This window comes from Macadamia integrifolia, chromosome 13 (genome assembly GCF_013358625.1).
Source record: "Macadamia integrifolia cultivar HAES 741 chromosome 13, SCU_Mint_v3, whole genome shotgun sequence".
NCBI lineage: Eukaryota > Viridiplantae > Streptophyta > Magnoliopsida > Proteales > Proteaceae > Macadamia > Macadamia integrifolia.
The window spans coordinates 12,883,211-12,909,417 of NC_056569.1; the positions used below are offsets into that span (position 1 = coordinate 12,883,211).

At 37.2% G+C, this 26,207-nt stretch overlaps 3 protein-coding genes across 7 annotated transcripts in view; all 3 read right to left on the minus strand.

Moving 5' to 3' along the window:
- Nucleotides 1–320: 320 nt before the first annotated feature.
- LOC122059023 (ABC transporter C family member 3-like) lies at nucleotides 321–9,071 on the minus strand. The gene is made up of 10 exons (XM_042621731.1): nucleotides 6,687–9,071; nucleotides 6,275–6,361; nucleotides 5,541–6,191; nucleotides 5,289–5,453; nucleotides 2,342–2,636; nucleotides 2,009–2,217; nucleotides 1,547–1,852; nucleotides 1,053–1,116; nucleotides 606–845; nucleotides 321–481 (listed from the first exon to the last, which is right to left on the minus strand). Exons 1-10 carry the CDS (start codon nucleotides 9,069–9,071, stop codon nucleotides 381–383), a joined length of 4,503 nt encoding a protein of 1,500 aa, XP_042477665.1. The 3' UTR covers nucleotides 321–380.
- A 184-nt stretch (nucleotides 9,072–9,255) lies between these two features.
- Nucleotides 9,256–11,774, minus strand: LOC122059024. The gene is made up of 2 exons (XM_042621732.1): nucleotides 11,472–11,774; nucleotides 9,256–9,291 (listed from the first exon to the last, which is right to left on the minus strand). Exons 1-2 carry the CDS (start codon nucleotides 11,772–11,774, stop codon nucleotides 9,256–9,258), a joined length of 339 nt encoding a protein of 112 aa, XP_042477666.1.
- A 12,636-nt stretch (nucleotides 11,775–24,410) lies between these two features.
- Nucleotides 24,411–26,207, minus strand: part of LOC122059521 (ABC transporter C family member 3-like) — a 25,387-nt gene continuing 23,590 nt past the window's right edge. For all 5 annotated transcript variants that reach the window (XM_042622345.1, XM_042622346.1, XM_042622344.1 and 2 more), the window contains one exon: nucleotides 24,411–25,491. The gene's annotated coding sequence lies outside the window, so the exon portion shown is untranslated. The remainder of the gene's footprint in view (nucleotides 25,492–26,207) is intronic.

Sequence of the window (26,207 nt, forward strand, 5' to 3'; positions counted from 1 at the left end):
GGGTGATTTATATTCGAAATTTGTTTATTTTGATTTCCTTATTTCAATGAAATAGAAATCAAGTGGAATGGATATTCTGAAATAATTAAGGAGTTGTTTCAATTTTGAAATTAAAATTGATTTCATTGTTGCTCTTTAATGAACACATGGTTGACTTGATCGGCAAAACAGTAGTTCATATTGAAAATAAGTGAAAATGGTCTCCATTTTTATGGATATTTATAATTAGCACCCAATATTTCAAATGAATGCCCAAGCCAACTCAAATGATTACAGGCAGTTTCTATCTTCCAAAACTTTTTGTCAATAGAAATACACCTCCCTTTAATGCAGCCTCCTTACTTTGAATGCTCTAACTTACCTATTTAGCCTTTCAAATACTAAGAACTAAATCTTTGAGTATACTCCCTAACAAGTTGTGCAAATGAAGAGGTCTTGATCTCTAACAATTTGGTTGGAGAATCATATTCTAATATATTGCCTGCTTAATCAAGAAAAGAAAACATGTTAGTCTGATTAGGTAAGCACTAGAAAAGATGACAAGACGTATTACCAAACTCAATTTAACCCATTTGATTGTTATGTACTAATTACCAAATACTTACCGTTGTCGAGAAACATGACTAAGTCAATATCAAGAATTGATGTTATTCTATGTGCGATTGTAATGACAGTAGACCCTGAGAAGTGTTGAAGAAGTGTTTGTTGGATTAGATGATCAGTTGTAGTATCCACTGAAGCAGTAGCTTCATCAAGTACTAGCACTTTGCTTTTTTTGAGTAATACCCGCGCTAAACAAACTAGTTGCCTTTGACCCATACTCCAATTCTCTCCATTCTCAGTCACTATGGCAGCCACCATATGAAAATGGGTTATTAATTCAAGATCTTATTTTCATCAACGTTCATTCCCCTACTTCTTGTAAGAAAAGGGGTTGGGGTACAGAGGTATGGTTTTGCACTAAATTTGATATATCATAAAACAATGCATTTAGTCATGGATAGATTGATGATGAGAAACTTCAGTATAGCAAATATGAGAAGAAAACTAACCTGCAGAATCAAGATTCCCTTCCTTCTTTCTAATTTCATCACCAAGCTGACATTTATTTAAAGCCTAAAACAATAAAAAGTTCATGTCAACCTGTCATTTTACATGATTATTCAAGATGACAAATATTGATTGTAAAAAATAAGCTAAGCAAAAAATGAAATGAACAATCAAGGGGTGCCAAATCGAAATGCAAAATATGGCAATAGAAATAGTCACTTCTTACGTCATAACTAAGAAAATCGTTTAGGCCAAACTTGTCCCTAAGATGATCCATTGCATCCAACGAAATGATTTCAATATCTCAATTGAAAGGATTTCAAATTTTGACAAAAAAAAAAAAAAAAACCTAAGAAAGGAGTTTGTAAAATTACATATCCTAACTAGTCAACTAGGACTTGTTTGTTTGGTATGTGAATCATCACAAGTAAAAGATATGCCCATCCTATCTTTGTCACTGATTAGAAACTATTCATTAAATAAATAAAAATCCCACCTCCCATATCTGTTCATCAGTGTACTCTTCAAGTGGATCAAGATTGCTTCGTAGAGTGCCCTCAAACATTGTGGGGTCTTGCGGGATGATACTCAATTTTGATCGCAAATTATGAAGCCCAATCTTAGATATGTTAATATCATCTACCAAAATTTGACCAGCCACAGGTTCAAGTATACGGAAGAGAGCTTGTACAAGAGTTGTTTTACCACTTCCTGTTCTCCCAACGATGCCAATCTTCAACCCTCCAGGAAAAGTGCATGTGAGACCTCGCAAGACAAGAGGAAGGTGTGGGGCAAATCGGACCTACATACACATTAGACAATCAAATCATGAAGCTTTGTTGAATTCAGTAAGAGTAGGAAGAACTATCCAATAACATTGGGCTTCGGAAATTATATTCCATAAGATGAGAAAATAAGTAGAGATGAAGACTTGAGAAATCCGTAATATTGGGCATACCTGCAAATCAACAAAATCAATTTTCCCTTGTGATGGCCATTCATGATTTGGCTTATTTTCATCTTCCAACAGAGAAGGTTCACTAGGGATGTAGGCATACTGCAATATTCTCTCAACGGAAATGATTTTATTCTCAAGAACTGTAAGATCCCATATAACCCCATGCATACTGAAACCAAGTCCCAATGTAACTGCTAAACCCGCAACACCTTCAATAGATAAAGAAAACAAAATAAATTCAAAATCATGCTTTTATGTTAAAATAAAATAAAATAAAATAAAAAATATTGTCCTAAAGGATGATTTTATAAGATTTCAAGTTCAACATTTTACCAGGACTAAGTACTCCCTTTGGCATTGAGATCAAGAAAACTAAAAACACGGCATACGTGATGGATGCTAATATATCCATGCGGAAGCATAACCACTCCATCGCACTAGAGAAATAAAATTTGGGCCGAGAAAACACATCCACCAGCTTGAGGTTTGTCTCCATAAACATCTCTTCTTGATCAAAGCACCTAATTGTAGTCGAACCTAAAATGGATTCAGAAAAATGTTGTATAATTGGAGCATGGCATACTCCACATAGCCGTGCCAGTTCTCGTGCTGTAGATATGTAGTATTTCTTCATTACAAGGTTCATAAAAAAAATAAAAGTTAGACAGAATATGAAAAATGTGTAATGAATGCATAAATAGTAAAAGTGACATAAGTTTTTATAAGGGACTTCTTAAGGTAAGCTACTTATATTAGATCTTAATAGTTATAGAATCATCATGGAAGAAACTATAGGAAAATATTTAATTCTATTTTAAGACTATTCTATATTTAATGATTATTATTTTCTATTTTTATTAGATGTTGATTTAATAATATATATTACTTATATGATGACTTTATCCAACAATTTCTATCCTAGAATTCTTAGATACAAAGTTTACTAAACATTAATGTAATTGTATCCAAAATTTTGAGGTATCCATTATCAAGACTTTAATCATTTTATTCAAAGTCAGTTACTAAGTATATGTGTCCACCAAAGTTTTTGTCAAATCTAAATTTCAACATGGCATTATTCCTTGTCGCATATGAATGTGCAATTTAGCTAAGAAATGCAAGTGTAGCTTAGCCTAGGTACTTCACTTAGGCTAACTACACTGTTTTTGAACAGTTAGGACAAAACGTAGCTCATGCACTTTAGTCAAGAAAGAAAGATGTAAAGAAAAGATGAAAAAAGAAGGGGAATGGAGGAAAAAAATATGGAGAGGAAGGAAGTAAAGATTTTCCCACTGAAATTTATCAACTAATTATAGAGGTCCACCTAGAGGCTCTTTTGACTGCCCAAATGTCTGCCACACAGCAAATCTATTGGGGTTTGAATTTTATCAATGTGAGTTATCAAATGACCGCCTATCCATTTTCAAATTGAGCCCTAATGGGTTGAGAAGTCAACTTTCGCAATAATGGAGTCATGGAGAAGTTGAATTCAGCCATTGAAAGTACAGGGGAAAATTCTCAACCAGGTTAAGGAGTGATCTTGGATTTTCTTCCCTCCACATCTTGGTAATTGTTTCTGATTTTTTCTTAATTTCAACTTGTATATTATTTTATTCTCTTTTCCCTTTAATATAAATGACCATTTAGAGAAAAAAAAAAAAAAAATCCAAACAAGTTATGCCCTCCAACAGAAATTGGTTCAGAAACTTGACACATGTCTAACCCAAATAGAGAATAATGATCCAATACTCAGTTTGAGAAAAACAGCTCTCCATCTAATCCAAAAATATTAAACAACTGTGACAAAACTTTGCAATAGGTATTTTACTTCAATCCTTAATATATATATATATTTTTTTGGATGAATAATCCTTAATATTTAATTTACTAAGAATTGTTTATTATTTTATTACTTACTAATTTAAAAAAGTTTACCAATTTATGATTTTAAAATTATCTAAGCAAAATTTATCACTCCTCTATGCATGGTTTATATTTACTCATCCTCCCTACTTCAAAAGATTTTTTTTTTTTTTTTAATTTCCTAGAAAACAAAAACTTATAGGAACGCTCAATCTCAATGACACAGGCCTCTCTGCAGCAAGCTTTCTATGAGTCCAACTTCATGACATCTTGACAGAATGTTAGAGAAAGCAATTAGAAAGGTGGCATATTGGATTGGAAAGCCTCTCTATCTACCCTTTCTGAACCTATCAAAGCTGTATGAGTAAATATCAGATTCCAGGAAAAAAAAATGTCTTTAGTCAAAACGAGAATTAAGATGACAAGCTCATGTGGGAGAATATCCTTGCGACACCCATCGGAAATTAATCTAAGGCCCTAATTCCTTATGAAGCTAGAGGGCATCCAAAATTCTGCAATGCTTATATAGAAGAATTTTAGGGGAACAAAACATGTGGCACCTTATGGAGTCCTCGATGAAGAAAACAGCATAGAAGGAACCATTCTAAGGGGTAATTTAAGGATCTTGAATTATGAAGGGAGAAAGAAAGGAGAAATTTTTTTTTTCTTGGGGGTGGGGGTGGGGGTGGGGGAAGGAATCAGAAAATAATTCAGAGTAAGGAACATTGAGTAACAAAGGCCAAGTAAAGGGAGTATAGACCAAGTATAGGAAAATTTTCTAATTTTTTATTAATTTATTTTCACAAATATTAACTAATTTATTATTTAGCTAATACAAAATTGAGGGATTATTTATAACTTATTATTTGTTAACTTGTTCTTTTTCCTTTTTCTAGTAGAATGTTAACTTTGTTAATTATCTTATTTTTAATATGGACACCAATTAATGAAGCTACCAATAAAGCCAATAGACCTTTTATATTTTTATCCTAAACATATCTAAAATATTTTATGTATATCAAAAGTTCAGTCATGTCGAATTGTCGATTCAGTAGCACTTTGCATTTTGATGACATCCTTATTTAGTTTTTTCTTCTCAAACAATTTTTGACAGGGAAGACTACTGCTGTATATTAATTCACATGAAAATATGTGAATGAAAAATAGTTTTTTTTTTTTTTTTATAAATATATTCTTTATAAATTCAAGAAGAATATTAAGGCTTAAATCACCATTTCACACATAAGAATATATGCATCTACCACTAAATCAATATCGGTGTGAACAAAGACAATTCAAATTTAAAAAATCAAATAAAGCATGAACCAACCTATAATATGGCCCATAAAACATGGAGAAAATATGGTTGAGCTTGATTTGAAATTTTAATCACAAGAAGAGGAAGTGACTATATTACCTGGTACCAGACGCATGTCACAGTCATCGGAATAAAAACTATTAACATATGCCACTTAACCTGTGACATTACTGCAATAGTTCCCAGGAATCCTATGAGCGACATAAGAAGTTCTTCAATTTGATGTGGTATAGAGGTATCAAGTGCATTTTGATCTATAGATGCCTGCATACAAAAATAGTGTTTATATTAAATTATGGTGTCCAAACAAGATTATTTGGATCTCATGAGTAACTAATGATATTTACTAACCCGATTTAGAATCCTTCCACTCGGAGTAGAATCAAAAAAAGACATGGGAGCACGAAAAATGCACAAATGCATTTTGTTGAAAAATAGAGTGGCCGTCTTATATCCAGAAGTTACAATGAGTATGGACCTTATAAGTACACAAAAAGAGCTTCCAAGAGTCAAAACAACATAAACAAAAATAAGGGTGGATCCTTTAACATGTGATCTCACATCCTCTAAATCGGGAGTAGACAACACCATCCAATAACTACTGGCTATTAGGAGAAGTTGGAAAAGAATTTGTGCTAGCAATATCAACGGAACAAAAGCCCCTTTATATGCAGCAGTAACGTACTTCCAATAGACTGAAAGACCCACTCCACCCTTTTCTCTCTTTTCTTCTTGGACAAGCTGCCCTTCTGATTGAACCGATTTCTCTGTTTTGTAGTTTTTGGGTTCCCTGTCCTCAACATCTTCATTAGGTTTCTTCCTACAAAGAATATTATCATCTTCTTTACTAGCAATGAAATTATCCAAATTAGCCTCATGTTCGACAGAGTTAAGGACTGCTAAAGCTTTCTTATGTGAACCCACCAATTTCATAAAGTCAGTTCCTAAACTATGAATTTCTTCATATTTTCCTACTTGAGCAATCATTCCATCTCTCATAACCTGTCAAACAAAAGAAGGTAAATATACACTCTTAAAATAGTTCAAGAGACTAGAAGTTGGGAAAAAACATGACATATTCTCACCAAAATAAGATCAGCAGAAGGTAGAAACTCTACTTGGTGGGTAACATATATTATTGTTTTTGAACTCAATATTCCTAGTAGGCACTCCTGCAACAAAAGTTCAGATATTCACATTTGAGAATTCAAAAAGAATTTTTTACTACTAAAAAAAGACAAATAATAATACATATAATTTCATTTTCGTAATAATAACATCAGAACATTTGTTATACAGAATAACATGCATCACTTTATGTTATGTGTCTATATGTCTTATTTATTTTTTATTTTTAATAACTAATGATTTCATTCTTCGTAGATCAATTTTTAGATTAAATATAATTTTTGCCATATGAAATTGTGATGTAAGCAATGAGATGCTTAACTTCAAGTTAGTTTCATCAAGGGAGTTTTGGAAGTATAGGTCAAATACCTTAAATAGATGAGTTCCTGTATGAGCATCCACAGCACTAAAAGGATCATCAAGAAGATAAATATCAGCATCATGGTACAAAGCACGTGCAATCTGGATTCTTTGCTTCTGCCCACCACTCAAGTTGATCCCCCTCTCCCCTATGATAGTCTGGTCCCCAAAGGCAAACAATTCTAAGTCCTTCTTCAATGAACATGCTTCAAGGATCATATTGTACTTTTCCTTGTCCATCTGCTTGCCAAACAATATATTATCTACTATTTTGCCACTTTGTATCCAAGGTGATTGTGCAACATAGGCCTTTGTTCCATTCAACTTAATTGTTCCAGACAACTTTGGCACTTCTCCCAATATGCATGAAAGTAGGGTTGACTTGCCTGACCCAACAGAACCACAAATAGCCACTTTCATACCATGATACACTTGTAAATTGATATCTTTTAATGTGAGGTTAGGGGTATGAAAGTCCCAAGAGAAATTTCCCTTTACAATTTCAATTGCAACATTGTCACTATCTCTTGGAAGCGTCTGTACTATATTTGAATGAAGATCATCAAGACAAAGGAATGATACTATTCTATTGAGGGAAACTTTAGTTTGAACTACTGTAGAGATTAGGTTTGGGAGATTATAAATGGTATCTTGCAAAATCTCAAATATAGCAAGTGCAGATAGAATCTTTCCCGACTCTAAGGGAATTCCTATTAGCACACAAAACCCAAAAGTAACCGTGGATACAAACATGGGAGCAGACAAGTAGACAAAAGAAATCATAGCTGATGAATAAAGTAGCTTCTTTAATCTTCTTGTTTCAAAGTTCCTGAGCTCAATTATCTGAGCCAAGAATTTCATATCCCAACCTTGGAGCTTGAGAATCCGCATATTTCTTAGAGCCTCAGATGTCACCTTCATCCGTCGATCCTTTGAATCCATCAATTCTCTTTGGAATTTCTCCTGTAGTTTTCCTAGTGGTACATTTGCTATCAGCAAAATCATTGTGGAAACGAAAGCTACAAGTGAAGCAATCCCAATTCTGTTATACAAGATCATTAATGCTAGAACAACCTGAACCGGCACCCTCCATATATTGTGCAAGTACCAACAGAAAAGGCCAGTCCTCTCAACATCAACACTCATTAAATTAATGTTCTCCCCACTAGTGTGGCCTTGCTTTGATTGGCTTGAAAGCCTAAGACCTTTCTTGTAGATTATTGCAAACAAAGCAACACGTACTCTAATTGACATCTTTCGCAATTGAAAGAATAAGTGCCTCTCAAAGATGCACCTTATAAGCTTTGAAAGGAAAAAAATAAACACTATCACATAGCCTTTATATTTTGTTTGGCGATTACTGTTGAGATACTGAACAAAGGCAACAATAAGGGATGGTCCAACATAAGAAGCCAATGTGCATATAATAGTGAATAAAGCCGTCCACAAAACTTCTTTCCATGTTGAGAGAATCAATGCCTTCCCTAGCTTGAGTGTGCTTACTTTACTTCCATTACCACTGCCATTATTATCATATTCAAGATTAGTTCTAAAAATAGAAAACACCATATTGGCACTGTCACTATTGTCAAGTTGAGGAACATCTTCAAGGTCCAATGTTTTCTTATTCCCGAGTGCAAGTAAAGGGCCTAACCAAGAAAAAGTAAAAATACTAAGAAAATCGGCATTTGCATAAGGAGTTATATTGTCTCCACCGACTCTTGATTCTTGTCCATTGTCAGTATTGCTTTGATTGGAACTACTTTTTAAAAGAGGCTCCAATAGATGAACATGTTCTTCTTCTGCCCCTTTGCCAAACAACACCAAGTAACAAAAGAACAAACCAACAATAACAGATATGCCATCGGAGACCCATAGCAGGAAAGGAATGGACGAATGTTTGCAATACAAACCAATATGTATAACAAGATAGGAACAAGACATTAGGAAGTAGAATATCCACCAAATCCTTAATAAAATGGGTAACCTTTGTTCACTTGAATGAGAGAATTGGATGTGCAAGTAACCGGAGATCACAAACCAAGTAAGTGTTCTAAATCCAAAATCCAACAGGACGAAAATCTTTATATCATGACAACCATGTCTGTAACCAAAGAAGTAGTTTAACACAAATATGAGAAGATCACAGACTGATAGACCTATGCAAGATATAAGAGTTGGCCAATAGTACATAGAATATGCATTCTTCAACATTGGTTTTGAATTTTCAAGGGTAGTCATCATGCATTTCTTGCAAGCCCAGGAAATGAATAAAACTAACGACACAAATAGGTGTGAAGAAGCAGAAAACGAGTGCAGTAAAATTGTAGTAGAAGACTGTGAAAATAAAATCAAAATATTCATATCATTCTTCAATTCTTCCAAAGCATCCATGCTTGCAAATTTTTCTTTTTTCCGGTTGTAATTTGATGACTTATCTCAAGCAATTCCAATACAAATCCTACATGTACCATTTTTTGAATTGATGGAGCCCCATTTGCAAAAATGTTGTAGAAACTCCAGCATCTAAATACCAACCATTTTTATCTTACGTGTTATAGAAAGATTTAGCCCAATATTAGAGCCTCAATATCACCCTTGGATGTAGTTGAACCTGTTAATGAACAGACAACAAAGAAATTGTTCAAAAACATATAAAGAGTAAGAGAATTGTAAGAAATTTTGATAGACAAGTAAAAATTGGAAGAAGCGACAGTTATATATGATTTAGTCAATGTTCAAGTAAGAACATCAATTAAGAGAATGGAAACATAGTAATAAACCAATCAAAAATTTAGAATTAACATGTTGGAGCAAAATGCAAGGCAAAGGACTTCATAAGAACACTAATTAATGTATTGCAATGGATTTCTATAAAAAATAAAAATAAAAAGAAAGGGAAAAGTCTCTTTGTGCAAGTGGCATAGCCTACGCCTACTCACATGCTTTTTTTACTAATTCTTTTGAGTATGGAGAAAAATGAATATATTTTTTTTGTGAGGGGGCATAGGCTAGCCCTTAGAGAATCCTCTCCAAAAAGGGGGAAAAAATTGAACTTCGAAAGTATTAGATAAAAAACAAGTTCAAAATAATATAACTACAGAAACAACATTAGTAACATAACATTTGCATAAAACTTTTTTTTTTTTTTGGTAACATTTGCATAAAACTGTCAAATGTTGACATATAGTAGTGTTCTATAAGAAACCTTGACTGACCTTCAATGCCAATTTGAAGATCATCGAATTTGAGGGAAAAAATCCTAATGACACAACTTTTTTTTTTTTGGCTAAAAAATTATGTGTATGAAAAAAATAGGAGATAAAAGCTGGGTCTAAAAAGACACCAAAAACAGGAATACATAGAATGGAGGTGATTGAGATCTCAGGATCCTCTCCTTACCTTCGGTATGGCCATCAACAAGGAAGAGGATCCTCAACTCCACAAAACAAAGTTAAGAAAATCTATATCTTGGTCTACTTTCTGCATTCCTTCTAATATCGTCTAGCATTGAATGAGAAAAGGAAGGACAAAAGACTTTAGATCCATTTCTAGCAGCACTTTTTGCCAAGTAATCCACAATTGGATTTGCCTCTCGATAACAATGAGATAGTTTCCATTGAATGCTGGAAATATATGGATAAAGTGAGTGCCAATCTTGCAAAATGCACCATGGGATTTTTTTTTTTTTTTTTGAGTAAACTGCTAACGATATTGCCAGTGAGATTGTTTCAATCCATAATCTTTCAATCCCCAACTGCTTTCTAACTGAATACCTTGAATTAGGCCTTGAAACTCTGCTTGGTAGTGTTGAATCCTAATGACACAATACTGCAACTAAGTACACTAAATTTAATTTTATCTATAAATCAATATACATCAAGTTAAGTGACTCGTTTCAATCCTTCTTATATTTTTTTGCTAAAAGGTCTTGTTTATTAAAAGCCAAAGAAAAAAAAAAAACTGTACAAGGGTAGGAAGAATAAGGGAAAGAAAACAAAATCAAACGCATACAATCACAACTCTAGGACCCTCCTCCACCTTCGACATTGCATTAGCAGAAGGAGGAAAAGAAAAACATAAGATTAATAAAACCTGAACCGCGATCTTCCCATCGCGTCATCCGATAAGAAATGATGTACCTCTGAAGGCCACACTACATTAGTTGAAGACATCTCTTTCTTCACTGCTGACTGTGCCAGAAAATCTGCTATCGGATTGGCTTCCCAGTAGCAATGAGTGATTTTCCAACTTATACCCCTGAGGTAGGAAATGAGAGCAGACCACTTCTACCATACAAACCATGGGATCAGCCCCCTTTGCACCATAATGACTACTGATACCGAATCACATTCAATCCATAAAGCTTCACACTTCTTCTCGCTCGCTTTATCGATTCCCTCCATCAAAGCTTGCTTTACCTTAAAAGGAGCTAAAAGATAAAACTACCTAAGCATTGTTATCTCTTACTACACCACCTGCTCCTGCATTCCCTGGATTCCCCAAAGACGAGCCATCACAGTTTAGTTTCCACCATCCTACCGTTGGAGGAAGCCAAAAAACTTCTTGCACTTCCTTGATCCTTCTTCTTTGCACCACTACTTTCAGATTATTGCATCTCTCTGTATCTAGACGAGATTTACTTCTGTCCTGTTTCCCTGGCCCACGTCTTTTGACTTCCTCCATGACTGTAGAGAAAATCTGGCCATGAGATCGATGCATACCCCTAAACCTCCTTGAGTTTCTCTCCATCCATATAAAGCAGGGAATAAGGATCAAGCCCGCCAACCATACCTGAGATATGCCAGTAGTGCTAGACCTTTGGGTCCACCATGTAACATGCTCTGGAAAATCTGTCCATTGATTTGGCCATGAAAACCTGAAAACCTCTGCAAAGGCACTCCAAATATAAGCAACCCCTTCACACTCCAAGAACAAGTGCAGGAAAGACTCCTCCGCCTTGGAGCAAAGCTCACAGTTGGAAGGCAGCGACACTCCTTTACTTTTCACCATCTCATCATAGGGCAGTTTTCTATGCATTAGCCTCCATCCAAACACCGATTGGCAAGGCGGCAAGGCAGCAAACCAGTCCGCCATACTACCTTAGCCCAGCCTACCTTTGGAGCATCCTTTCTCAGCGCCTCCCATGCTGACCTTGAGGAAAAAGCACCTAAAGAGGAAAGAGACCAACAACATCTATCCCTTTGACCAAGCGGTAGGGGTAAACTACTAATTTCTTTGAATATGCTACGTAAGAAATCCGAATTGGCCTAGGGGAGACACCACTTACCCTCCCAAATGAAATCCGCAACTTTACTTGTGTTATGGAAAAGAGAACGAGGGAGAGGGGAGAGCTCTGCAATTGAGTGCAAACCTAACCATTTGTTATGCCAAAAATATATATCTTCACCATTTCCCACCATCCAACGCTGAGCTTCAGAGACAAAGTGCCACATCTTGGCAATACCTTTTAACACAGAGGAGGATTTATACCCCTTCTTGAGATTTCCACCGTCATTCACAAATTCGCCCATAAGAAACTACTAAAGGCAGTTTTTTCATGTTTCATCTACCACACAAGTTTGCTGAGCCTTGCACATTTCACATCCCTTAATCTTTTGATACCTAAACTTCCTTCCGCCTTCGGCCTGCAGACTTCTTCCCATTTCACAGAGATTTTCTTCATTGTGTCAATATCCCCTGACCACAGGAAGTTTCTCATCCATCTCTCCACTGTTTTGATCACAGATTCAGGCCACCAATAAACTGAAAAGTTATGAATTGGCATGCCTGAGATCACAGATCGAATCAATTCTACCCGACCCGCCATAGATAGTAGCTTGCCCCTCCATCCCTGCAAACAAGCTTTTATCATGTCCATCAGAGGTAGTATCCTATCCTTCTTAACAGCTCCTTTGAAGATGTCTACCCCAAGATACCTTGTTGGTAGAGAACAAATGGGGATGTTCAGCAAATCAGCAATAAATCTCTTCCGGTGAGGTGCAACTTTACCAAAGAATATTTTACTTTTATCCAAGTTAAATCTTTGACCAGAAAACTCTTGGTATTTGAGTAGAAATCTCTTAAACAAAGAACATGCTTCGCTACAGCGTTCATGAAGATAAATATGTCATCTGCGAATAGCAGATGACTAGGAACGCTCACCCCTCCCGGACCTGGGAGAGCCTTTAATTTCCCCTCGTTCAACAGGCCATTCAGGCCCCTGCACAACACCTCCTCTGCAAGAATAAACAGCATTGGGGAGATTGGGTCCCCTTGACGCAATCCACGCTCCACACCAAAGAAACCAACCCGACCACCATTCAACAGAATTGAAATTCTAGTAGAGATTAAAATTTCATAAATCCAGCCCAACCATACATTTGAGAATCCAAATTTCTTTAGAACCTCGAAAAGGAAATCCCATGACAAGGTGTCATAGGCCTTCTGTACATCTACTTTAATTCCCATTCCACCACCCCTGACCGAAGTGTGTAACAAATTTGCCAATTCAGAAGCTAAAACAATGTTTGCAGAGATAATCTTACCTTTTTGAAATGTCCCTTGCTCATATGACACAAGCGGGGAAGAAGACGAGATAACCTCTCTGCCATAATCTTTGATAGGACCTTGCAGAAGAAATTAGTCATATAGATAGGCCGAAATTTATCCAAGGAACCAGCTCCCTCCACCTTTGGAATTAAAGTTACAAAACTATTATTTACCCCATTCGGAAGCTTCCCACCATAGAAGAATGCCATCACTGCTCGGAAAAACCTTCACCTACTATCTCCCAACATTGCTTGAAAAACACTCCAAGAAACCCATCAGGGCCAGGCCAGCTATCTGAGTCCAATCCCCAAACTACCTGCTTAATCTCCTCCCTCCCAGGAATCACTTCTAAGATTAAGAAGTCTTCCCTATTCACCTCTTTAGAGATGACTTGCAGCAACTCCAAATGAGGGACATTATGATCAACCTTGTGAAAATTTTTAAAGAATTGGACCACATACTCTGCCATCTCCCTCGACTCAAAGACCACCGAGCCATCTTGTTTTTTCAAAGAACAGATGCAGTTTTGTTGCATGGCACACCTTAACCGATTGGTGGAAAAACTTTGAGTTATGGTCACCTAACTTCGCCCACTTACATCGAGCCTTTTCAGCCCAAAGCTTTTCATGCATCTCCATCGCTTTCAACAGCCTGGTTTTAGCCTCTGCTTCCTTTACATATAGATCACCAGACATTCCCATCTGATCAATGACTTTCTAAACTTCCTCCACCCCCTCTGAAGCTTCCTTTAGGGCCACGTCAATATTCGAAAAAACCTGCCTCGCCCACCCCTTAAGAGTGCCCTTCATTGCTTTAAGCTTGTGAGCGAGTCTACCAATGGGACCTCCCCTGACCTCCCTAGACCACACATCCCTCACCAGGTCCTCAAAAGAGTTCTCCTCCATCCAAAAACGCTGGAAGAGAAAAGGAGCATTTTGAGGTTTGGGTGCCGCTACAGAGGAGAAAATTATAAGAGGATGGTCTGATACCGATCTATGGAGGACCTGCTGCCCACAAACGCCAAATACATCTAGCCATTGCGCATTGAAGAAACACCTATCAAGGACTGCCGCCACATGCTCTCTACGTCTATTATTTGTCCAAGTGAATTTAGCGCCCTGAGAAGTAGCGCCAATCAAATCACATGCATCCACCATAGCCTGGAATTCAGCCGCGGCGCCCACATTAAATCTACCTAGACCCTTCTTCTCATGGGAGTACAATGTAGCATTGAAGTCCCCTACAACCGTCCATGGAAAAGCCAAAGTCGCTGCAGTCCCCAACTCCACCCATAAATTTCTATGCTCTGCCCTAAAACAGGAGGTGTGGATCATAGAAATCAATACTTGACGACCATTCCAGATCACCGAAACAGAAATCAGCTGCTCAGATGGCTACAGCACAATCGGGCTCTGAAGAGAGTTTTTCCAAACGACCCATAGGTTTGGCACTTTGTCACGGCGAGAATTATAGATTAGCTCAGCCATGAAACCCAATCAATTGAAAAAATTGGAAGGGAAAGACACCGAATCCACCATAGGTTCCGCTATACACACCACATCAGGAGAGTGCCCACGGAGAAAAAATTACAGTGCCTTGGAGGTTGTTGCCTTCTTAACACCTCGGATATTCCAATAGAAAATCCGCATGATTACATGTTTTTTCCTTCCGACCTTTCAGACTTTGAGGTCTGACCACCACCTTTGTTGCTCTTTACCCTTCTCTCCCCCACTTCTTTCCCTTTCTCTACCAAGGCCGCCTCTTTGTCAACAACGTGTACCCCCATACAAGCAACCTCCATTCTGCTCAATGGAAATTGTAGAGGGGCCGAATGCACCTTATTGGAGGAGGTACGACCACCCCTTCCTGCCAGTCCTCCACGATTACCCCCTAGGATCGCCCCAGTTCTCTTAGCATGGGTGACAACCCTCACTGCACCCTGAGAAGAAAGTGCTATAACACGGTTTTCCTGTTGCACTGCCAGAACAGGTGTGGGACCAACTTGGTTCAATTCCCCTTCCTTCAAATTTTTGGACTGGTCTGATTCCGAACCAGCCTCAGAGCTAGAGTCAAAGCCGGATTGGTCCACCTTAGCGCCAGAGGAAACCTCTTCATACTCAGAATCAGAGGATTCCATATTTGTTTCTTCCCTAACCTGCACCTCCTCACCAAGAGAAGCTTCCTTAATTGATTCCTCCCCCACATGATCTAATCCCAAGTTACCCAAAGTGTGCTGAATGGACTGAGGATTTGTGTCAATTAAATCAATTAAAATCTCTCCTTCCTCCACATTAGGTAACCGAGAAACGTCATTTATAAGAGTTGATACACCTGTCTCCCCTCTTTCAGCACTAGGAGAGATATGAGAGGCAATATTCAAATTCAAATTGGAATTTGAAATATTGTGATCATCTCTTTCCAAAGAAGGCATGGCTCGACTAGGTGAGCTACTCATTACCGAGTTGACTCTATCTTCTCCATACACTGCTCCTGGGATCCCAGTCTTGTCCAAAGTGTTCTGACATTCATCATAGGCCTTCTTCTCTCGGCAATCATTCAGTTGGTGCCCCCTTTTTTTGTAGAAACCACATATCCCCAATGAGTCCTCATAGATCAATTGTTGCTTGAAAACAAATAAGTTCGTAGTCCCAGGTTGCTTGCGTTCCACTTGAATTTCTTCAGGCCTTGGGGCCGCCACCTCCATCTCCACCAAAACCCGAACAAAATTTCCATATATTACATTCCTGGTGCATTGGTCAAGCCCAATTGGCCTCCCTACTGCCTTTTCCATGGTTAGTAATACCTTCTCGTGCCAATATTCCAATGGTAGATCAGGGAAACACACCCAAACTGGAACCTTATTGATCATTTTTTCGTGTATGCTGAAGTCTAGATGCCATCTTTGAAACTTGAGAAACTGATTTCCTATCTTCATTGGACTTTGTCTCCACATCAGAGCCATATCTTCTTCCGATTCAAACTGAAAAATTGTGAAGCCCTTGCCCATGGGCACCATCTTCATTGTACCCTTGAGTCTCCACCTCTTACGAGCTTCTTTGTGAACATCATCCAAGGAAAGCAACCAAAAATTGAGCCGGCCAATCAGGGCAAATCGATACCAATTTAAACGATCCTCGTATGCCTCTTGGGGGATGATCACCTTGGTCAAGTCTTCTGCATGAACTGGATCTGGCAGATCATCCACCACTGACGGCCTATTACCCACTACATTAGCATATGATTTTGGAATAGGATTCTCAGGAGAAGCCCCTTTTTCAGATGCTTCAGTATCAGAGCCAACTATGAAGGCAAAAGATTTATTCGCTGCAAGGGGAGGATCCTTTCCCCCATCAGAAGCAGCCTGCTCCAAGGATGACGGAAGCTTCCAAAAGTCTGTTAACCGGAGTTGCCTTCCCCGATCCGGTGGGAGGCCACCTCCAAGATCATCCCCTGTGTGCATGAGAGGGCCTTCAGACATGTTCATGCTTCCACCTAGTGCGCTTCTGTCAATTTCAATCCTTCTTATATGATCATATAACAATTCATTTGTTATATGTGCTAACAACATTATTGAGATGCCGGTTGTACCTCATCAGTCCTATGATATAACACATATTTATGCAATACAACTATTAAAACTCTATGAAACATATGTATTTAGTGAACCCTTGCAACAAGAGTAGCTTGTTAAAGTATATTCTATCATATGAGACAATAATGGAAGTTGTTATGCAAGACGCCTATGAAAAAGCCATCTAAATTCTGTAGGTTAAAGGCCCAAAGTTGTCCAAATGATTTCCACCAGCCACCACAAATTAGATATTAATTCATAAATCTAACATGCCATAATCAAGAATGTAGAAAAAAAAAAGTCAATAAAGGCTAAAAAAGTTAGTTATGTAATAGGTAGTAAACTTTCTAGGCATTAAACAAATAACTTGTCTAATAAAGGTTCAATGATAAATGGATATCTCTCATCAGAAATTATTTTGTTCGATTAAGGCTCTCTTTGGTATGATTTCTATTTGTATTTATTAATTATTTTTTAGAAATTATTTGTGATAATAAATTATGGACCACAAATAGTATTTATTTGGTTACTATTTATAAAATAGATTATATAATGAGAAAATAAGTTTCAGTTTTCACCTTCAGCTTTGAGCTTTGAGCTTTGATCTTTGAGCTTTGAGCTTCGAGCGAAAGAGATGATAGGATTTGGGGTTTTTTATTGGAAAAATATAGAACATACTAAAGTTACCTATTTACCATTGATTTTCAGTTAGTTTAGCACACATGCTCATTTGAGGAAGCAAAAATCAACATGAATGATTTGTTGTCACAAATCACAAATAGCTTGAGAGTAATTTGTGATTTGTGATTTATTATAATTTACTATAAATAGAAATAAGTGCTATAATTTATACCAAACATTATACCAAACACTTATAAAAATAGAAATAAGTCAAATAAATACAAATAGAAATCAAACCAAAGAGAGCCTAATAGAAATAAGTCAAATAAATATAAATAGAAATCAAACCAAAGAGAGCCTAGGTGAACCAGAAAATAATTGGGCAGTACTGATTCATAGTCACTTTTACTCCGTTAAGGATAGGTCTTCTCTCTACGTAGTTGGCTTGTGCTTTTTGTTTATCCTTCTTGGTTTTTCGTAGGGAATAATCTTTTCTTTTTGTGGAGGTTTCTCTAATTATTTTCTCCATTTTTTTTTTTTTTTTTGGGTTCTTCTTACTCTTAGAAAGATTTTTATCTTTTTTAATATATTTTTTAAATCATTTAAAAAAAAAAAAACTAAACCAAAAAGCCTATCTCTGTGGTTCCTGCAAATGAGCCTCGATAGTCAGTAAAATCCATCCACGAAATAATTTGATCTATGGATGCATCGTTGTATAACTATCGTAATGCTTAGAGGAATATTACCGCAAGGCATAGAGGGGAGGTCATAAGCGTCCTATACCGTAAAATCGATTTTCAATGGAATAAAAATAACAAAAAGGGTAGAATCGTAACCATACAATACGACCCTTAGGCATATCTCTGACGAGATGACAAGAGATGCAGTTACAAGACCTAGATACTAACTTATGAGATAACGTGTGACTTCCTACTGAAGGCAATGCCGAAGGTGGAAAATCCAAGGAGGATAATAAAAGATGGAAAGAGCTCAAAAATTGCTAAGCAGGAGGCCTAACCCTAAGAAGAGAAAATTTACTAGACCACCCCTTGATCAACAGGATGCCAAGGAAGAAGGATCAACCCCAGGGTATGACTAGATTATTTGCTTTTGCTTAGATTTCAATTGTACCTATATATGCTCCTTGTAATAAAAAAAAAAGTAATAATAGTAATAAAAAAAAAAAAAAGGAATAGTAGAAAAACCTTGCATCATTGATGATCACAACTGTTAAGTTTGTTTCGAATTCTTGACCCGTTTTGAACATCGATCCGAATGAGAAGTTTTTTGAGATCTCTGATGGAAGCATAAGGGTTGCCGATAGGCCCAAACCTGGAGCCCAACACTGATCTCGTATGGGGGTAGCCCCGCAGTATGGTTCGACCGGATTGACTGCGATCAGATGGGTCGACCAGCGACTTGAAGTATATAATGTACTATTGTTTTGTTGAGAAAGTCATTGTAATTTGGGGGTTTTTCAAGCTAGGGTTTCAGGGAGAGTTTTCTCGCTGGTGTTTCGTTCGAGTATGTAAGACACCACACTGGTATGTGAATCTCGTTAAATCTCTGTATTGTGCGGATCTATTGTTTGTTTATCTTCGTATTTTTTGGTGTTTGCTCCAACAACAACTCTTCACTTAAACCTTACATCTAGATCGTTACTCAATCCAGCTTAACGGAATGGAAGTAAAACAGGAATCACACATTGGTTCTCAAGAGAGAGAGAGAGAGAGAGAGAGAGAGAGAGAGAGAGAATGACCTTGAGGAAGAAGCTTCAAACTATCCCCTGTTTCTGAAATCTTGATTATAAACGTTTTACATGTTCTGGCCCTTCTTCAACAAACCAAAAAAATTTGCCCGTCCCGAAAGTGCCTTGATGAGTTATTTCCATGAGCAGAGGGAGCATTTCTAAGTCACAAATTAAATTGGGGTGTATGACTTTGCCTGTAACTCCTGACTTCCCTGAGGAATAGGAAGGGAATGTGGCTGGTTCAAACCTCCAGAAAGCTCGTACTGAGAAATAGGAAAGTTGGGGTCCTTGACCTTCCAATGGCTTTTCCTGAGAAATAGGAAAGCCGTGGGTCCATACATATATATCCTTTGGAACCCGTGCTCAATGGGGATTGCGCTGAATTTTTAATTAAAGAAATAAAAAGATACCGACAAGAATATTGATAGGGAAATGTTTTCTGTGGTCATGCATTTCTTGTGCCAGCATGGGTCCAACAAAGGGAACACTTGGGCATCACGTGGGAGTGAGGTTTTTTTTGGGGTTTTAAAGGGTTGGGAATGTCATTTTGTGACCTTTTGTGTTTGGACTTTGGACGCAAGGGGCGTGCGACCAGGAAGTATTCATTTCCCTAAAAACAAAACAATTTGATCATGTGGCATGCACCCAAACACAAGAGGTGTGTGAAATTATCACCCCTCCCTAATGCAATAAACAATTTCTTTCATGTTTATGCGTTTGTATGCACTTTCATTGGCCCCACACTTCTGCAGGGGCCACAAAACTAGCCAATGCTCTCTTGAAAGGGAGAGGGTTCCTTGAAAGGTAGCATGACCACCGGGGGCCAATGGAAGCGCATGCAAAAGTGTCAATATGGGCAGGAGTCCTAGGCTTTCACCTTAGATGAATGAAGGATTTGTGGCTTGGTTCAAGGGTTGCAACAGGTTCGGATTTTTTAAAACCTCAACCCAACCCTAAATCCTCATAGATTAGCCCAGGCCTGCACTGACCCTAACTGATCAAGGCCTAAAAATATAAACCTAGGGCCAACCTGACTAGGCTCGATCTAACCTTAGCCCACACCAATTGGCCCTAATTGGGCAGGGCTGGCCTGGGCTGGCCTGGGCTGGGCCAGCCTAATTGACCTTGATTCTGACCCTATTTTACCATTCAGAGCCAAACTGACCCTGAAAATGGCCTTAAACCTGACCTTGACGGACCATACAAAATGTATTCATACATACACATTAAAATATAAAACAATTCAAAGCAAAGAAATTACATATAGGCGCTTCCATTACACTTTAAAACAATCCAAATGGTGATCATTAATGAAGGGTTAAGTTTGATCATATAAAACTATATTAATGCAAATACATTATAGTTTAATATTAATGCAAATACATTATAGTTTAAATCAATCCAAACCAAGAAAATCACATATAATTGCCCCTATTACAGTTTAAAATAATCCAAATGATGATCGTCACAAAGGATTAAGTTTGATTTGTGAAGTGAGAAGTCTTGAGCTTGTATAGGTAGACACATCTAGGACTTCTTAAGGAACACTATATATGATACATCATTATATATCTTCAGGGTCAAAGTCAAGGTCGGGCTAGGCTTTGTCAGGTTCAGTCTGAGGCCTTAACCTTGGCCTGGCCCAGCCTGACCTTAACTTAGGGCCAATTTTTTTTTTACCTTAACCCACCCTCAGGGTCAAAAATCTTAGCTCAAGCCCTATTTAAGCTCCAGATGAGTTCGGATCGACATAGCTAAAAACACTTTTTTTTCTTGGGGGCAGATGGAAATAGTAAAAGCACTTTGTTGTAAACCATGAAATTCAATCTGATACGAACCGGAAATGCAATTTTTGGTGTGCATCTGAGATTAAACAACAAAAATTGGAAAAATTGAAGAAAATTATGGTTGGACAAATTTGTTCAATCCAGGCATTCTCATCGCTCTGAATTTTATTAGTTGCTAACTAATAAGAATTTATGAAATACTCTTATCTTCCAACACAATAGGAGGGTATATGCTTGAATCCGATTTTAAAATTTGACATGTGTTTAATAAGTAATGACCTTTGACCACTTTCTAAATATCAATACAGTCAGAAACTACCACATTATCCTTCTATTTGCTAAAACTTGGTGCCCCTCTAGAAATCCCCTCCGAAGCTTGTGAATCAAAAAATTTTGCTGTAAAACTTCTAAAAGTAGAAAATTTGGCTTGTTGCTTCATTAGGCATATCTTAATTAACTATTGCCAATTTTTTTTTTCTTGAATAACTACTATGTTATCTTTTCTATGCCTAAATTGTTTTTCTCAATTCTCATTAGAATTTAATTTCTTAAGTTCTCCTCCTCTTAAAGTTTTCCTTAGATGTCGTGCATTTGACCCAAAAGTCTCAAAATCAATTCCTGAATCATCAATTTCAAAATTTCCAAGAGCCAACCATATTAGAGGTTATTCTGACATCGAAAACCTAAGGCTTAGGTTCTTCACTCACACACACACGTGCACACACACACACACACAATCTTATGAATCAGCAAAGAGTATACTATAGAAGTATAGATAAAAAAAAAAAAAAAACTGTCCATCTTTACCATAACAAAATTTACATATTAATCCAACCCCCTCAATTCTATGGGTAGTAATTGATATGCACGCAAGCAAGAGCAATTTCTGTCCAAAAAGATTGCTAAGGAAGACATAGATAGCAACCAAATTATTAAATTATCTTTTACAGCTGCACCCACTGATCAATGATGTTGATATACACAATCCAACATGTGTTCTCAACAAGTATTTTCCATTCAAAAAGGTATTTGCAAACAAAAACAAGAAAAGGTGACTAAGAAAAGTGTATTCCTCATCTCAACCTCAATATTTTGTGGGCTCTGCCCTAAATCGTAATTAAAGAGAATGAAGTCAATGAACTATATATTAAAAATTTGAAAGTGTTTGGAATCTTATAATATACTTTTTAAAAGAAAGGTTGTGTTTGGTATGATTTTTTCAATGCATTATCGACCTAGAATGCATATCAAACACAGCATAAATTCTGTTTAATGTCAATTAAAATGCAAGTTTGTTTCTCATGGATGATCCAAGGAGTGCTTTGGAGATGCTGATCCATATGATTTATCATTCACTAAGACGTTTTAGGGTATTGAGCTTCATAGTGGATTTTATTTTATTTTTTTAACGAAGAACCCCTCAAACCTGCCCATCTTTCAGTGCAGGCCTAAGGGTAAACTCCAATTACACACAGCCCACCTAACCCATGTACCAAATCAGTCCCGGGGAGATTCGACCTGGAGACGTCTATTAACACACATCACCTTTGGATCAGCGGAGCTACACTTGAGGTGTCAATGTAATGTCATGTGATCCAATCATACAATTAGTAACAATGAAAGACCACCACGATTCGATGCTAGTCAGTGTTATATGCTTCAATCTACAATGATAACAATAAAAAATAAAATTCCTAAAAAAAAAAATTCAAAATAATAATCATCTACATATGGTACAATGAGCATATCAAAAGGGTAAATATCACAATGGCAGAAAAGTTAAGCCATCACGGGCAAAATTTTAACATATATGTTGTTGACCTAGAAGAAAAAACATGGCCTAAACATAAACATAAACATAAACTCAGTCCAAACAAACTTTGCTGGTCATTATAGGATTTGTCTGCATCTGGTAGACTGGTACTAGTCACGCTGATTGTGGAATGCATCTGATGTTGCTTCTCTAAATATCGATTCAAATTAGAAAGCATTCAAGGGCATGATTACTCAAAATTAAGCAGGCTTAAGATTTCAGATCTCAGAATGCTTTCTTTGCATAGTATACCAAATCATGAACCCCACCTTCAACCTGAGCTGCTCCTGTCCTCACCTGCAAAACACAGAAAAGGTTATAGTTAAACAATTAAATCCGCTACCGAGGAACAGCAAACAAATAAATAAATCCAGAACTTGCTAAGCTCTATGAATTAAGCATTCACTGAAAAATAAAAATATTTTTTGGAACGCATAGAAATGAAGCAGAGGACTGCCAGTTTTGTGTTGAGGCAGTGACTTGAAGTGTGTTTTGAGATGTCTTTTGTTATGTTTGTCTTGAATTCTTGACTTGTTTTGAAGAATGACCTGCTCCGATAATTTTCTGTGGCTTGAGCCCATCGACCGGCGACTTGGAGGAGTATATAATGTACTATCATCTTGTTGAACAAGTAATGTAATTTGAGGGTCAGGTTTCTAGCGAGTTTTCTTACCGCGATTTGGGTGTTTTTTATCGATCTCCACTGTATCATACTTTTTCTACAGAGTGAATCATCTTCTTCTTCCCCCAAGGACATAGCACACCTCATCGGTGTGTGAACCTCGTTAAATCTATGTTGTACGGATTTGTGTTAGTTTTTCATCGTATTCGTTGGTGTTTGTTCTAACATTCTTCAACTGTGAAATCTCAAAACACAGACCGGTAAGTTTAGGACTCATCAGTTTGTCTGCGACTGCAATGCCTCCGAGATTAGGTGTAGAATTGAATCTGAATTCTCCACTTTTCATGACTCTAATAAAACCGACTGATTGTTTCCAGTTGGAGCATTCCTGCCACCTTCTTGATTACTCCCCCCTCCCTAGCCTGCCCGATTTGGCTGGGTCTTCCCTCCTCCTACCCTTCTTGGTGTTCTTGTAATTTTTGCACTTGCTGAATATATTTTCCATTCACCCCCAAAAAAAATTTTGTATTTTGTTTTGCTTAATTACTTTTAAACAAAACAAAATACTTCCTGCCAAATGAATTGAAACCCCATAGTATATATGCATCTTGCCTATTCGTCAAGATGTACCCTTTTTTTTTTCTTTTCGTTAAGAATCAGCAAAGTATATATTAAAAATATAAAGCAGGGATGTACAGGATTAGCGTCCAGGCATTCCTGTTCCTCAAAGTGTTCCAACCATACTTTCTTACTCACATCCCCAATGATCTTGGACAATCCTTCATGCCGATCTTTCTGGAATTCTGATTGTGCAACTAGCCTGAATGGAGTGTACTATGTTAAGGATGCCCTGTCTCAGTGAATAATTCTGACTTGTAACTTTTGGCCTCCTTTTTTCAGTGCAATACAGGATCAGGTTGAACTGGGTTTTCCTTTTTCAACTTCTTGTCTACTATGCTATTAAATTGGAGAACATTCTTATTAAAAAATAACATATGTATTAACACATGAATGGCATAATAAGAAAGACAAATAGATCATTATTTATTCTTCAAATTCATAGCATAAGCAGTACCATGTAACACAAACAAATGAACTGAAAGATAATCATATCTGCAAATGCTGCTCAGCCTAGATTCTTTGTCCAGACCATTGCGTTCTCATTTATCCAATGACATACTTCAATTAGGCCAGGACCAAAACCCAACCACTTAAAAGCATGATGGTTTGGATTCCAAGTTGATGTATCATAGTGGCATGCCATAATCGCATGATTCACTTTCCTCCGAGCATATATATCAACTGCATATACTTTCACTTTTTGTAAAACATGGCAAAAATAGACTTGAAATGGGAATGGCTGACTATGACATAAGACTGGTGGTTCTGAGAGGTTTCCATATATGAGTTTCACAGCTCCAATTGTGACATTCTCATAAGATCCTTCAATGCTATTAGTACTCCATATATGTAAATGGTGCCCTAATTTCTCCACAACAAAATCAATGAGATCCTCGGCGGAAGTCACACAGGTCCTCTGCTCACCTCTAACGGGGCTCATTTCACATATCGCAAGAGTGTCTTGAATATATTCATCCATGTTAGATTCATTAACCACACCAAAAATCTTCTTTAATTCATCGATGTGGCCAATAGAAAATGGAAATTTTGATGCCAGAGGTCGCGGTAAGAATGACTTATATGACATTGAGTCTCTTAGATCAGGGATAGGCATTAAACCTCCTTCTTTCACCATTGACTCCCGAAAAAATGGCAATCCCCCTTGTCTAGCAACTGAGAGGGGAAGATCTTTTGGAGAGGTTTCATATACATTTCTGTCAGCATTCCATTGGGCAATTGGCGGTAGGGTTGTGTCATCTGTTGTCTTCTTCACAGTTAGATTTGTAGAATAAGCAATATTAGCCTGCTTACAAAATGAATGCAAGTGAGAAGCCAATTCATTCTTCTCTAAGAGTTTAATAAACACTGCCGTCTGGTGGAGGCTTAAAGGGGAGGCCTTTGCAGCTAACCAATGAGGGGGTGGAAAACCAATATGCTCTTCCCAGTACTCTGAGAAGGAATTTTCAGCTAAAGAGCCCTGCAATTTCATGAATAACAACCAAATAAGAAAGATGAAAAATGAACAAGCAATAAATATGTTGAATTAATGGATAATGGAAAGACACCATTTTTCTTACACTAAAGGATGTTGCTATTAGAAATCCAAGCAATAGGATAGGATACGTCATTGTGGAACTGAAACAGAGAATGAAATGATTTGAGTCTATGGCTTTGTGGAAATGAGTTGGGCTTAGTAAATGGAGAGGTGGGTGTTTGAATTTATAGAGAGGAAAATTTTGTATTTCAACAAAGGGGAGGAGGGTTGGGCATGAAGCCAGCTTTCGGCAAGCTAGCAGCATACACCAATATAGAGTTGAACATGGCAAAGGGGTCTTTTTCAAAAGGGGAGGAGAGAGGATGACACATGCTAGGCACCCTGGGGCGTGCCCAACATTTTTCTTTCCAACAATTAAAAAACAGAGGCTGGGGGAAGTTTTTGTCAATAACCTAAACAGCTAAATGTATTCTTTACTTTCCCAATTTTCCTTTTGAAAAACTGAAAAACTTCTCTTTTATCATACAGATTTTTTTTTTTTTTAATAGAATCTGTTATTGTACTGTTAAATGCTCAAAGGAAACTTTCAACTTCCTTTAAGCCCTCAAATTAAAAGACTAAAAACACCATCAATTCATTAGAACCCAATCCTACAATACCTCAGTACTCACTTTTTGAGGAGATTAGATTCCTTCCTT

Bases quoted from the DNA above. Each gene is read 5' to 3' on its own strand.
- LOC122059023 (XM_042621731.1), bottom strand. From the start codon at position 9,071: ATGGATGCTTTGGAAGAATTGAAGAATGATATGAATATTTTGATTTTA. The intron at 6,192-6,274 runs GTGAGAATATGT...TTTGTTTGACAG, and splicing joins CTTCTGCTGATCTTATTTTG to GTTATGAGAGATGGAATGAT. The intron at 5,454-5,540 runs GTTAGTAAATAT...TTTTGTATGCAG, and splicing joins GTGGAAGGATTCTAAATCGG to GCATCTATAGATCAAAATGC.
- LOC122059024 (XM_042621732.1), bottom strand. From the start codon at position 11,774: ATGGCGGACTGGTTTGCTGCCTTGCCGCCTTGCCAATCGGTGTTTGGA. The intron at 9,292-11,471 runs GTATGGTTGGCG...GTTCATTAACAG, and splicing joins GCACTACTGGCATATCTCAG to GTTCAACTACATCCAAGGGT.